This window comes from Etheostoma cragini, chromosome 2 (genome assembly GCF_013103735.1).
Source record: "Etheostoma cragini isolate CJK2018 chromosome 2, CSU_Ecrag_1.0, whole genome shotgun sequence".
NCBI lineage: Eukaryota > Metazoa > Chordata > Actinopteri > Perciformes > Percidae > Etheostoma > Etheostoma cragini.
The window spans coordinates 20,191,731-20,206,632 of NC_048408.1; the positions used below are offsets into that span (position 1 = coordinate 20,191,731).

Below are 14,902 nucleotides of genomic sequence, written 5' to 3' on the forward strand. Positions count from 1 at the left end.
TTTTGGAAAATGGCTGCAATGAAACAAAGAGTGAAAAATTTAAAGGGGTCTGAATACTTTCCGTACCCACTGTAAATCGCTACGTATAACGTATAAATACACACAAAAACACAGGTACAGCCACTAAATTGATTGCATGGACACAAACTAACATGTACAGTGGGGCTCTAAAGTTTGGACACCCTTGGTAAAAAATTTGTGTTATGTGCATAAAGAAGCCAAGAAAAGATGGACAAATTTAGATTAATAAATGTATTAACTAATTTAGATTAGTCATTCGTATAATATGTCACAAAAAGTTAGATTTTATTTCCGTCATTTACACTTTCAAAAAAACAGAAAACAAAAAAATGGCGTCTGCAAAAGTTTGGACACCCTGCAGAGTTTCCAGCATGCACCGCCCCCTTTGGAAAGCTGAGACCTGACAGTGTCATGGATTGGTACTACAATCTATTTTTGTTATTTCCACTCTTCATTCTAACCCCAACCGGCCCGTCAAACACCACCTACCAAGAGCCTCGGCCTGTCCGAGGTTTCTTCCTAAAAGGAAGTGTTTTTCTCGCCACTGTCGCACTGTTGCTTGCTCTGGAGGAAACTACTAGAACTGTTGGGTCCTTGTAAATTCTGGAGTGTGGTCTAGACCTCCTCTATCTGTAAAGTGTCTTGAGATAACTCTTGTTATGAATTGATATTATAAGTAAGATTGAATTGATAGTTCTCAATCATTGTCTGGAAAGACCAGGTGATGTCAATCTAAGGTTTAACCTTGCCCCAATAATCAGCACCATGGGTTCTTCTAAGCAGTTTTCTAGAAAACGGAAACTGAAAATACTGGCAGTCATCTTCCAGCCAATGGGACAACCGTGTCAGAACCCCTTGTCCTCTCCTGACCTCGTGGATTTCATTCACAGCATTTGTGCGCGACTATGCTTATGAACCAGCTTCTACAGAGGAACACATCTCTGCAGTTTCCATGTTTGTAGGTGCTCTATTATAAGTCGGGCATACATGGAATGTTTAATGAACAAGCTCCTGAACCAGTGAAGAGCTGAACAACCAACTTTACATATCCTCAAGCTTGTCCATGAATATTACAGGAACAAAGCACCCAATCTCCATTATACCCGTAGAACAACACTGTCATAGATGGCATTCATTATTACAAAGTCAATCAAAAAGGCAACTTGGGCCCTGACAACGTTTAAAAATGTCATCCATTATCTCTTGGTCTGATAGCAAACAGATGTGTTAACCGCTACAACACGGCAAGGAAAACCCCCTGTGAGCTGTGGTGGCAACCTGCCCTCCCTCTCAGCACTCAGCAGCTTAGTGAAAGGCCAAGAGGAATCAGGGTGGTGATTTATATGCTAAAAATAGTAACCTTGCCTAGCCCAACACCTCATGTCTGGATAAATGATAGCTCCGTTTTGTTCTCTTTCAAGCCTCTTCTCACTTTATTGTCACCACAGCTTTTACTCCTATCTGTAGTCCAAGATAAATATATTTTGTGTTTGGTTAAATAAAGGGATTGCTAGCTGCTGTTGATCATTTTGACTCATTTCAGCCATTCTGTTACATGGTGCAAAACAATTGGATAAACATGCCTGTGTGTGTCCATCCATGGGTAATGTGATGTGTGAGTGGCACAGTTTTCTAATATAATAGGGTTTGATTGTAGGAGGGAAATGTGATTAATATGATGTCAAATATAATTAAAAGTTGACCATTTAATTGCAGTGGCAGAATGAGGTGACACAGACTGCCATGCGTTATTCAACACATTGTTAGGATGTCATTAGTACCTTGTAAAGGAGTTTTTACAATGACTCTTGAAAATAAGTAAGAGTAACTTTACGTAGTAGGGGCATATTTAACACCGGTACAAGGTACTGTTATTAAAAAAATAGCTCATTTAAAAAAGTTTTAAGTAATTGTTTTTAATGGCAGTACACCACCCTGTAGCTGCAGCTATTGATTTAGGGGATAATCAAACAGGCACACATTTCCTCACCCTTTTCAAAACACCCATTTGGAGTAATTGAAAACCATCCTGCTGTGCCTTTTTTAACGCACACACGCACGCACGCACGCACGCACGCACGCACGCACACACACACACACACACACACACACAAACACAAACCACAAGAGAGAGTGATGTAAAAACTACCATTTTAAATGTCACCTCCCAGTGAGGGATGATGGGTAAAAGAGGGATGAGAGTATTAGGTGAGGTGTGCAGAGAAAGAATTCAGGAGGGAATTTAGTGGCGGTCAGTGCTTGTCTGATGCGATATTAAGGAAATTGTTCACCTTCAAACATTACTGTAAAAACCTTTTTCTCAGTCCTGTAGGGAACAGATGGGTCAAAGAGATAGGTAAATGAAGGAAATGACAGAGAGAAAGTGACGATTGGTGTGTCTCATTTCACACACTCTCTCTCTATGTGCCTGCAAATGTCACACGAGGCAGATCTCTTTTGACTCGGTGGGAGGCAGCTGGACTGTATTTGCTACCCAGCCTTTTTGATGACTACTACACTTCCATGCAATAAAATCCCCAAAATAGAACTGTCAGTGTTATTTCGATTCTGAATGAATGCTATACTAATCAGAGTAGAAGGGTTAACACTAGGGCTAAACTATTTATTGCATTTGCAATATGATCGCAATATGTTAAAAAGTGATTTGTCACATGACTCGCGAGAGTAAATAACCCCTGATTTCCACCAACAGCGGATCGTCTTTGCTGCGTGTCGGCTCCGTGCTGTCCGTGACTGACAGCTGAAGACACTAGGACCCATGAGATCTTGCAAATTTACTTATGATCGCGCAATACAACAGGACGTATTTTATATAAACGAAACCACTAAACCTCTGACCTGTTGATTTCAGTCCTGTCTTTGCCCATTATGACATTTTCAAGGTGTAGTGCGGGAAATCCTCGTGAGCATGGTGTCATTTATTTCGAAAAGGGAAGTGTTTAAAGACTCTATTTGTTATTTGATTGTTTCTAAAGAAAGACAACAATGTATAAAAGGCTCCATTACCTTGTATCTTACGTTATGGCTCCGTAGCAGATGTTTTTGTAAAAATAGGCTTGTGTCTATTACGATTGTGTCATAACCACACAACTTGGTGTCGCATAGTAGAGGTATTACTAAACAGTACAGAATAAGCTTGCAGGCAGTTTTGACTTAATAAGCTGTTTAGGTTTAATTACTAATGAGCATTTTAGTTAGCAATAATTAGCCTGTGCCTATGTTATCTCCTAACAGACCTACGCTCTCTATCTCTGCAAGATTCATGGCAAGACCACCAACCGCATGCTACTACTAATGTAACCATAGTCTATCTAAGCCATCTAATACTTGTCTTTGTTGAATAATACAGAAGACAGAGAGCTTAAAAATAATCGCATGTTAAATCGCATTCACAATATTGTGAAAGAAAATCGCAATGGGATTGTTTTCCAAAATCGTGCAGCCGTAGTTATTGCAACAAGTTTTTGTCTTGTTGGTTCACAAGTGAAGTGAGAATAGCATCAGTTCAAAGACTAGAAGCAGTTAGTCCTTCACTTATTGTGCATGCACTTACTGTAAGTGTTTCTCTGCCTGAGAAAAGCCAATTACTTGGCCATGTACAAGCATAACTAGGTTTCTAATCGGCTTTTCACATGTAAAATGTGGAAATGTAATGGTTTACCAATTACAAGATACCCCATTTAAAACATAATAGTAGTGTAACTATTTTAATTACTTTATCAAAGTAATGTAACTTCTCACATGTAATTACTTTTTGATTACTTTTATAAATTGCTAATGAATGTTTTCAACTATTAACTATTCTCTAATGTTTTAACCTGGTCTTTTGGATTTTGTGTGCATGTTTGATGTTTTTCTTCTGTCCTAAATGTGTTATACTGCATTAGTGTGTAGTAGCTTCATAGCCCATATGGTACTGCCATTTCCCGCCAATTATACCCGTGAACTATGTTAACTCATTCCATTAATTAATGTGCTCTTTGTGTGCACATGGTATCTGTTGTTCTAGAAACCACCAGTAAATTCATGTAGATATACTAGTAGTGACAGCTTTAAAATTCATAGTGAAGAATGTGTCTAATTCTGTACCGTCTAGCTTCCTAAATATTGAATGCATAAATGCATAATACAAACCAAGCACACTCTCAGCGCTGCTCCTGACAATTGTAATTGGTTTTAAGAAATGCCAATAAACCAGAGCAAGTTTTTCTCCCATACCGGAATTCTGTGTGGACTAGCCAGACCCTCCTCCGCGCTCCAGCGTGTGGATGGTCTGGCAAACCGAGACTACATGCATGTTGACCTTTTGGTTTTTCTTAAGTTATGAAGTCGCAATTTCTATAACAGTGTTTAAAATGCAATCCTTTTTTAATCATCAACCAGCAGACTTTATGACTTACTGATCCAGTGTCCACTGGGTGAAAAAGTCAGATTTGTATGTTCTATTACAGAACAATTAATATTATTTATCTCATTGTGACTTAAACAATGTACGTAGGATAGAGGGTGACCCTAGTCTTTAACGCCACCCTCTCCTCCACCTCCCCTTCCCTCTTTCTGCTGGGAAGCCCCGGCATCACCCTCTTAAACTGTTCGTTATCAGGGCCTGGTTGGTGTCCTGTTTGCTAATTAAACTGGATTGGAGAGCCTGGCTAATTAGTCGACATCACTGTGCTGACCCCCCGTGCTTCTGTTTTCATCACTATCTTCTGGTTGCTTCCAGTCTTTTGATCAGCCTTCTGCCCTGTGTCTGTTTATGATCCATGGCTTCCCATGCAAATCAGCCTGGGATAAGTGCAGGACAAATTCTAAAATAAACGTGGGGTTCAGTCAAAGGTAAATTTGCTCTGAGGTAATTTAAAAATATTGTACAAATTGCTATTTGCCCAGTTCAGCTCAGATCAATTGTCACCATCCTTCTTTGTAACAGCTGGATACACTGCATGATGCACTCATACCAGCGCAAACTATTTATTGTTTGCTGGATTAGGATTAGGTACACCAGCCACAAGTAATATAGATAGTATTCTACTCTATTGCACAACATGATACACAATTGTTCCCTGTCTGTACATGTAACATCTGGGCAATCGTATTGCCAGTAGCCAAGGGCAACCTCTTTGCTGCATCATCCAGTCAACATGTAACATCCCCTGGCTTTGTTTTGCTGTAATGGCCTTCTTGTGTTGATCACAGTGATTGCCTTCATTATTGCTATTGGCATTACACTCTGCTTCCCCTGCTGTTCTGGTAAGGCAGCGCCACCCAGTCTGTCTTGAATTTTTCCATTAAGACCCAATTAGGCTGTAATAGAGGGTAGAAGCCACAGGGGTAAACCCTGTCATCCCACAGCTCGCAGAAAAGATGTGTTAATGGACAACCTAGTGTGCTCAGTGATGTGAAGTCGAGTACATTTATTTACCAGTTTTATTTTTTTGAACATTACAGCTAGCACTATTGAATGTTTAAATTAGGGTTGCCAGATGTTAACAAAATGCGATAATGTGGTAATGATTATGAATATTACTAGATCAGTATTAATTTCAATATTTTTAAACATATGGAAAATTACAAAAGTTAAGGTAAAACGCATCGTAACAGTATATTCATAACAGTATAGTGTTAGTGAGACTTATATACGGCTCTGTTGGTACCGTTTGTCTAGTTTGTTATTCAGAACCTTCTTGATCTTTGGCCAAATAATACGTTAAAGCATTGGTGATTTTGGTAATTCTCTTCAAGTTCTTGTCTTATTTTGTGCCACTTGCAAAAGCACTCACTAGCGAGGCTTGTTTGGCTAGCTCTCGCGTTTTAACTGCAACAATTTTTTTAGATAGTATCATAGTGGGTGAAGAGGCTTGTGGTGGTTTTTAAGATCAGAAAATAGGTTTGTTGTATTGCCTCTTGCACGGTTTATCACCATTCAACACATTTTTCATAGTGCATTAGCCTTAGCGTGAGCATTATCATTACCATGTGGACTTGCATCAATGAATACATGGTTTGTCATTTTATTTCAGTCCATGTAGTCTAAAGACTAGAAATCATGGTTGGATAAATACAAGACAAACACATTTAATTTCATGTCATTTTATTTTAGTTTAATTCACCTGTTCTCCTTTCAAGCAGGGATCTGGGTTGAAATGGCAAGCAGGGAGTGATAGTCTGGAGTAATTTATAGAGGGGAAGAACTGGAATGGTCCAAGTGTCAGCCATTACAGAGGGGTGTACGAGTGCATGGAGTCTGTTTTGAGAAGGTTGTTCAGTATGTAACACTTCATTTTTGAGGTTATAGTTGATATGTGGTTTATTCAGGAAGTCAGAAATGTGTGAGAATGGTGAATTAACACATTGGTGTTTGTTTGATTTTTTTATATTAGTTTGTGATGATAGTTTTAATAGCTAGTATTTAGTTTTCATGTTTTTTATTTTTACATAATTTTGCAATAAGTCATCTTGCAATACTGCACTTTCATGTGATTGATGAAGAAATAAATTGAAGCACCAGGTGCAGAACTCCTGTGTCCATTCCTCCTCCTTCCACCATGGGGCTAAACAATACAGTGCTAATTAGAAAATGTTAGCACGCTTATAACAACCCAGTATACCTGTTTATCATCAGCAAGATAACATTGTCATTGTGAGCATGTTTGAATGCTGACATTAACAGTTATGGTAGACTCTTAGTCTTGTTTGACTGCTGGTCAGCAAGAATAAGCAAATTGAAGACACTTCAAATCCACTAATTAACAGATACAGTATATATTTTAATCAATAATACAAATGACAGTAGACACAGCACAAACATGAACTGAGCTTGAGACATCCACACTATCACTCTAACAGGCATACGGTACTATCATTTTGCCAATTCAGGAGAGTAAGTGTGAGTTTTCACGGTCTGTCGTAGTGAATGACCATTTGGTAGAGTCTGACAGGCACACGTGTGAAGCTGCTCTCAAGGCTTAAGGAACTGGACCTTTTTGTTGACCCCACCATCACCTTGGTTTGCCTGTTATCATTCCATCTTTTAGCTGTGAGTGTTTTCCATTATCTGAGAACATCTCCCATCAAAAGCTGATGTGACAGTTGGTAAAAATACATGATCCGTCTGCAGCTGAATATGGCTCTTAGTCGCCATTGCTTATTCATCTAGATGCAGGGAACAATGCAAAGTGGGAGGGGGGGGGGGGATAATCCTTCAGGATCAGCTGTGTGTAGGTGGACCTGAGTAAGTGCAGCTGGGGCACAAGTGCACATGGGCAGGGCGTTTTTTCAGACCTGCTGTCAAACCTAGATTCTGTTTTACAACCCAATTTAATAAAATCGTCAGTCATGGAACTCCATACCTGATTGCTTTGGATGGGGATACTTGTTCTACAGACGGCCTTAGCTGTGAGGTGTTACTTGTTCATATACTGTGTTTACTTCAAGTTGTCATATGTGATGGAGGACTTTAAAGCCACTCAACATGATGGACATCTCAGATAAGCTGACCATCAGCATCTAACTGCTCATGTCAGACTTTAGCTTGGCAGTCAGAATAATTTGCTGTGAGCTTCTTAGAAATCACAGACTCATCCAGAAAAGTAAAGCAAAAAATGACCACTGAGTTTGTAAAATATTTATTTTGTGTTATGAAGATAATATTACATTTTAAGTCCCCCTATTAGTATTTGTATGCAGTAAACAAACATTCAATACATGATTTATAACATACTATTCTGTAGTTGTACGGAGCTTGGACATTTTAAGTGCTTATTAATGTAAGGTGTTTAAGTATGCCTACGACAGCTGGAATGTATACCCCTGTTTCAGGTCAGGACTTCCCTGTCACCTTTACTTGTGGACTGACAGACAGACAAAGGAAGCAATTATCTTTGTCCTATAAAGGTGTAAGCCTCTGCTGACTGACAGGCAAGAAAATGGCAGATTGCAAGTAATATCTGAGGAACCTAAATTGAGGCTTTGTTGCATTAGACCAGAGGCCAGTGGCAAACTGACCGAAATGACAAACAGAAACATTGATAAGTGTGGCGCCTAACCATGTGATAGTGTCAACTCTCACTCATTTATCCTGGGTCGAGCTTTTTTCATTTATTTCTTATTTAACACTGTATTTCTCAAGATACAGCAAAAAGTATCTCTCATTCCTGAATGGAGCTCCCTTGTTTCTAGAGAACACAAAGACTTTTCCTTTCAAATAGATGCAGTGAAAAATCAACGGACAAGCCTGAATAATGTTCTCAATGTAAATCTACTTGATCAGATTCCAACTCTGAAAAATATTTACAGTACAGCACAATTTGAGAATGAGCAGGAAAGCACTTTGAAGGGGCGCTTGGAAAAGTGGCAGTCTGCCAGTTTTCAGAGGAGAGTGCTTTATAGGCTGCAGGTTGAGTGCCCGAGATGAATGAATGAATGTATGCCCGTGACAGGGACCCTACACTGTATAACATACAACAGTGGCATTGTAATCCCTTTGTACTATACCACTTACCTTCAAGTGGCACATAAATACTGTATAATAATAACAGTGGCCATTTGGTCCATACTTCTTGAATACATATGCATCATGCTGCATGTTTGCATTGGTTTATTCACTCTTTTTTTATTTAGTGCTTAGTGCACAGAAGAATGAAACAGACCAGAACTAGTTTTGCTTGTTCAACCAATTACATCAAACATCGTTTAGCTTTACACCCACAGATATTTACTCAAGGTAGAGTTTGCACCCCGTTGCATTTGTTTAGTTTGACAACGTGTGTCACTGAATTGCAAATGTTCTGCAGAGACAGACAGCGCCAAGTGAAATGTACTGTGCTCTTGAATGTTACTTTTGATGTATCATTTTGGAGTTGACTGGAATTTATGGCTGAAAGGCTGAGCAGCAGGATTGCTCAAGTATTTATAATCAGTCAAAGTCACACTATTGGTTCTGCACTGAATGTCTTTGAGGTGTTAACAGGGGTTACATTATCATTTAACCAATGACAGACTTTCTGTCAGCTGATTGAAATACCGCATTTAATCTGTTGTTACTCTGCTTTATGGTATATTCCCCTATTTCTGCCTGTTTTGACTATGTATATACATTTTACTCTTTTTTGCCCCCCTTATTTAAGTATCCAAATTATCCACATTCATAATGGATGCCCAGCCGGTGGTAATTAGCACTTAATAAAAAGATGGGTTATGCATTTACTTAAAGTGTGGGAGGAAGCTGTCAATGCAAATTCACAGGCCCGTTTAAAGATGAACAGATGCAAACGAACCACTAGAGATGGGTTGTTTCATAAGTGCTGTCCTCATATACAAGTCCAGTTTACATTATAGTGTCAGTATACTGTTTATGTCAGCAAGTTTGTCAGTTGCATTCATTTTGGCAATATTGGGATAATAACACATACAGCACATCTATTCATGTGTGCATCCTTAATTAATCTTCCTCCTTTAATGTAATTGATTGCATTTATCATGAAAAATGAAATTTGTTACCATGCACCATAGGGTTTCTTGATTATGGAAAAAAAATATAGTCACGATTATTTTGGTCAATATTGAAATCATCATAGTTTAACATGACGTTGACTTCTGGAAAGATGTTGCAATTATTGAACTTAAAAAACAGTGGGAAAGCTAAACAAATCCACGGTAAAAAAAAAACACATACAACTGTGAATTATTCTGTTTTTATGATCATTGGGAGCTGTAATCATGATTAAATTTCAATTAATTTGCAAATTGCACAACCCTAATACACCATTATCAAAAAATTTAAACTCTCTCCTTTGCTCATACACTTGGGGGTTTGATCAGCTACAGTATAACCTGGAGTTTTTAAATTGTGCTAATTATCAAAGTTATCAAAACATTAAATGGACTTAATATTACATGGTTAAAGGATGATGCAACTGAATGAATGCATTATATAACCACCTGCATCATCTGACTGGAAAATGAATGGGTTTCCCTAGTTTTTGAACATCCTTTTGATAAGAGACAGAAATCTTGTTAGCAAAATAAATATTCAATTCAAGTCAATTCAATTTTCTTCATAGTATTTAATCATAACAACAGTTATCTCGAGACACTTTACAGACAGAGTAGGTCTAGACTACATTCTATAATTTATCTATTTATTAATTTAAATTTAAGTCCCAACAATTCTAGTAATTCCCCCAAGAGCAAGCAACTAGTGCGACAGTGGCAAGGAAAAACTTCCTTTTAGGAAGAAACCTCGGCCAGACCCGGGCTCTTGGTAGGTGGTGTCTGACGGTGCAGGTTGGGGGTGTGGTGAACACTGGCAATAACAGTCACAATAAATATGGAAAGACAACCCCCCAAAACAATGGTTTAATAAAACGCTGTTAGATATTGATTGGCTAACACTTCAAGTTATATAAAACAAATATAAGCAGTCAGTTGGCAATTAGCAATGAATTGTCTGCTGAGTAACTTTCATTTCCGTGACACACAATGGGGTCATGTGATGCAGTAGGACTTCCATTTGTCCGTCAATAACATGTGAGGATAAAGGATGGAGCCATAGTTGGCTATAGCCATTTTCTTTTCTTTTTTAAGGATAGAGATTTTTGAATTTATGAAAAAACGGTTTTACAGAAGAGTTTATGTCCAGAGGTCTACTGGATTCTATCTGATTAACATTTTTTTCTTGCATACTACCTGCCATTTCATTCAATTACATATGTTTTTTTATAAGTTTTTAAACCGTAAAATAGCTTTCAAAATGTATAATGCATAAATAACTCAAATGAACAATAATATATGTTAAGGTTACAATAACACACTAGTTATTTTTTTAACAACTTCTGCAGAACAAAAAGTCAGACTGTCAAAACCCCGTTTAAATCCATATTTCTTGGTGGGATCACCAGTAGGCCACAGACAATGTTCCAGTGTTGAGAAACAGCTTTAGGCGATTTAAATAATTGAAACTGTTATTGCAGTTGGCTTTCCAACTTTGATTCAAGATATTGTAAATAATAAAGTATTTTTCCCATCTCCTAGTGTCCAGTAGCATGTGCTCTTATTGCCATGACTAATTGACAGTTGGTAATTGGTGTGCCTTATTAGTCATGCCATTTTTTCAGCCTTTCTCTGTGTTTTGATTGTTTCAGGATCCCAGAACAAAGCACAAGTTTAAGATCCATACCTATGGGAGTCCCACCTTCTGTGACCATTGTGGCTCTCTGCTGTATGGCCTCATCCACCAGGGCATGAAGTGCGAGTGTAAGTTCTTCATTTTATTTTAACTTCTCACTCAGTGGTTAAGAGATTTAAAATTGTAGCAATTTATCATATAACATTAGTTAGTGGCAACACATAAGTGTGTGTATCAAGCGGTTTAGGGCCTAAAGTTGATGCTGAAATACTAAAGGAGGAGGAATAATCCTGCACTGTTACAGGTCGATGAGGCATAAGTATGGCATACATAGAAAAATAATGGTTTGCTACAAGTGACTCTACACAGAGCAACTTTATCAGCATCAGTCTACTGAAAAAAAAAAACATATTGTGCCTCTTCACCGAACATCATAAGCCATTGTATTTCCCCTCCTCCTTGAATTTCACTTATTAAAATCTCACATAGTCTATTTTCAGTCTGCAACTCCGTGTACCCTGATTAGGCCTTCTATCAAAAGCTTTACCGAGTCTTTATTAATATCTTTCCCTCACTCTTATTCCTTTTAATCTTTTGTTAGTGGATTAGTCAGTGCCTTAATGAGCTCCTAAATACATTATCTTTCACCTGCCGCAGACCACCTGTTATGCCTAATGATTGCTTCAGGGTGTCCATAAATAGAGATGTAGAGCAGCAATTTGTTTTGGAAGATCAATTGCGCCTCTAATCACATCACAATATGTGAAGTACAAACAATGAATCCTTTTTTTCATTATTCACTTATTCACCTACTGACTTGGTGGCATGATGATGTAATCCATTTAACTGTAACCAATCCATGACAGGGGGGTTCAGCGTGATGCATGACATCACACGGCTGAATCTGGGTCATAACCTTGTTCTCTTCTCTTTCACACAGCTTTCCGAAAAACCCTCCTCTAATATTGTGCCAAGTATTTATACACAGAATGAAATCGAAATATGTCCTTGTATTCAGTAGATAAAGAAAGTCTCGAGGACATTTTTTAAAGCAGCTTACTACACTTGGCATGTTCATTCACAATGGCATCAGTATTTCAGTCAATTCAAAGTAAGCCCTAAACCATTCAGTTTGATTAGATTTGGATCAAGTGCATGAAGGTAATCCTTTGGTAATGTCATGTATCTCCTTTCTCTGTCCCTGCAGCCTGCGATATGAATGTCCATAATCAGTGTGTCATGAACGTGCCCAGCATGTGTGGAACCGATCACACTGAAAGGAGGGGGCGTCTTTTCCTCAAGTGTGAAGTCACTGGCGACAAGCTGCAGGTCACAGGTATGCCTCCTAACCGCCCCTCTCTGAAGCACACACTGGATTTAATGGGCTGATGCCTAATGAAAATGTGTTTGTGTGTATATTTGTTTGTCAGGCAGGCTGAGAGGAGGGTGTATGTGCTAGCAGACGCTGTTGATCTATTTCGATTGTGAACCTGGATCAATTTCAATACTTTGCCTTTCTTTGTTGTTAAACCCTGACTGTCTAATTCCACACAGACATTCAGTCTTTATCCCCCGCTGCCATTACACCTAAACTGAACCTCGACTATCAGCTATCAGTATGCTACAGAGCCTTTTACCCTTTGGGTGCACAGATCGATAGAACCTCTCCCAATAAACATTCAACGTAAGAAACAATTCCCAGTTACGACACACTTGGAAGGCCATCCCAATCCAAATATGTAGTCCTGCAGTGGTGTGTGGTCTGCTGCGTGGGATTCGTGTTGTTACTCTTTTTAAACAGTCACGAATTTGTCCGTGTTGGCTGGAGTTTCTGATGTAACTGAAGTGTCTCTGCAAGGCAAACTAAACACTTGATATATTAATTTAATATATTACAGTTATATATAATATTATTTATTATATATTAGAATTGCAAAAAGGTGAGGTCTGAGGGCTTTGCTTAGGAACAGAGTGGTTGACCTTACAGTCATCTTTCTTGCCTTTATTCATTAGAAGGCTATTCTACTTGATCATATCCCTGGCAATGCCAGCTGTTTATAGACTAATGCCTCTGGTTTCAAAGACACACCTGGTCTTTGCCTATTGAGCTCAGCAAAAGATGTAATGAGATAAAATTAATAACTTTTATTTAATGTAATGCAATAAATAGGGATGTAATCTTTCAGAGTTTTTTTTTTTTACATCCTTAAGCAATGTTCTTACACCCATTTGTTATGTGTATTTTTTGTCTGAACAGCCAGAAAAGAGTAAGGCCACCATTATATCATGTCTAATTGATGCATTTATTATGTGTGTATATTATGTATTATGAATCAAGTCGGTGACGCAGTGTACTACATGGTTATTCTCAATGAAACAAAATGTTTTATCATGAGAAAGGTCAGCTGAGTTAAAGCAACACCAAAGCACTTTTCCTCTTCGGTTCCCCTACAGGTTGGAAGCGGAATTGTCCATTATCGCTGTCTCATTCGAACTACAGATCTGCTCCCCCAATCTGGCAAATTTACATAGTGTGGCTATAGCCGATAGAGGGCTGCAAAGTGAATGCAGAAATGTCGTTCACCCTGATTTTAGAAACATTATTTTAAGGTACAAGAGAATCTTTGGTGATGCTTTTATTGTAACTAAAGCCATAAGGTTTTTGGCCTAATAAGATTATTAGACATATAAGATTTTTACCACTATTTGCTCCTCCCACACTTTGCTGTTCAGTAATGTTTTTATCTAACTAATTTCTGTTACTGTTTTGCACTTTTTACGGTCTATGGCATGTCACTACTGTAAAGAACCTTTCACTAATTTACAGTATTTGTTCCTTTATTAACAAGACACCAGTTTAAATTTCATTAAGAGAGCAAAATGTTTAAAACTAAATGTGTTACATTAGGCTGCAGGTTGGAAACTTTGTTTGAAATATATTTTTATTTAAAGTATCTATGCCTAATAATGAAAGTACTTTCAGTACAGTGTCTGTTCCTTCTAAAAAGACACCAGTTTTTCCTGTTCTCTTCATCTTGTGTGGCATTTAGGAACCAAGGACTTAAGCTAAGTGTAGTGGCTTTTAGAATGGCTTGCATTAAAGCAAACAAACCTAATACTTTAAGCTTTTTCTTTGTTACTCTGCAACTACTGTAACTGAATTTTATTTATCTGCAACATTATGTTGTGTAATTACAGTTTTGCACAATAAATGTTCTCAAAACTACATAATATGTTTCTTTCTCTAGAGAAAAAAGAATACATTTAGCAGTTTGGCTTTCCTTAGGGTCTATGTAACCTGTTCTAAAATCTGAATAGATTGAAAATAAATAAAATGTCATTGGTTATTACGGATTCTTAAGCCTTTATATAAAATTAATTATGGAATGTGCACATTGTGTGCACATTGGCCAAATGATCTGTATGGTGTTGTCGCTTGAGTTTATTAGGGAAAGCAGTTTAGCACAACAGTGTGTTTTTGTTTAGGAGTCCATTTGACCTTGTATTGCGAGGCTTGCTGTAAATCCCTCGGCTGTAATGGTACAATAGCACATCTGCTAGAATAATAGGGACTTGATCGAGCTGACACGTAATAATTTAAATAATCTGACTAACAGTGGTAAGTGCATGACAAGTCCCTGGCACTGAACTACACTGATTTATTCAGTTATCAGATTATTACCAGCAGGAACAGAGTGAACCAAACTTTAAATAACAATAATTTGAGTAAGGAAC

General features: G+C 38.0%; 1 protein-coding gene across 2 annotated transcripts in view; it reads left to right on the plus strand.

Moving 5' to 3' along the window:
* prkcaa (protein kinase C, alpha, a) overlaps positions 1 to 14,902 on the plus strand; it is a 135,608-nt gene that overhangs the window by 63,009 nt on the left and 57,697 nt on the right. For both annotated transcript variants that reach the window (XM_034861175.1, XM_034861185.1), the window contains exons 4-5: positions 11,184 to 11,295; positions 12,375 to 12,503. In XM_034861175.1, coding sequence (XP_034717066.1) covers positions 11,184 to 11,295; positions 12,375 to 12,503 — 241 coding nt within the window. The remainder of the gene's footprint in view (positions 1 to 11,183; positions 11,296 to 12,374; positions 12,504 to 14,902) is intronic.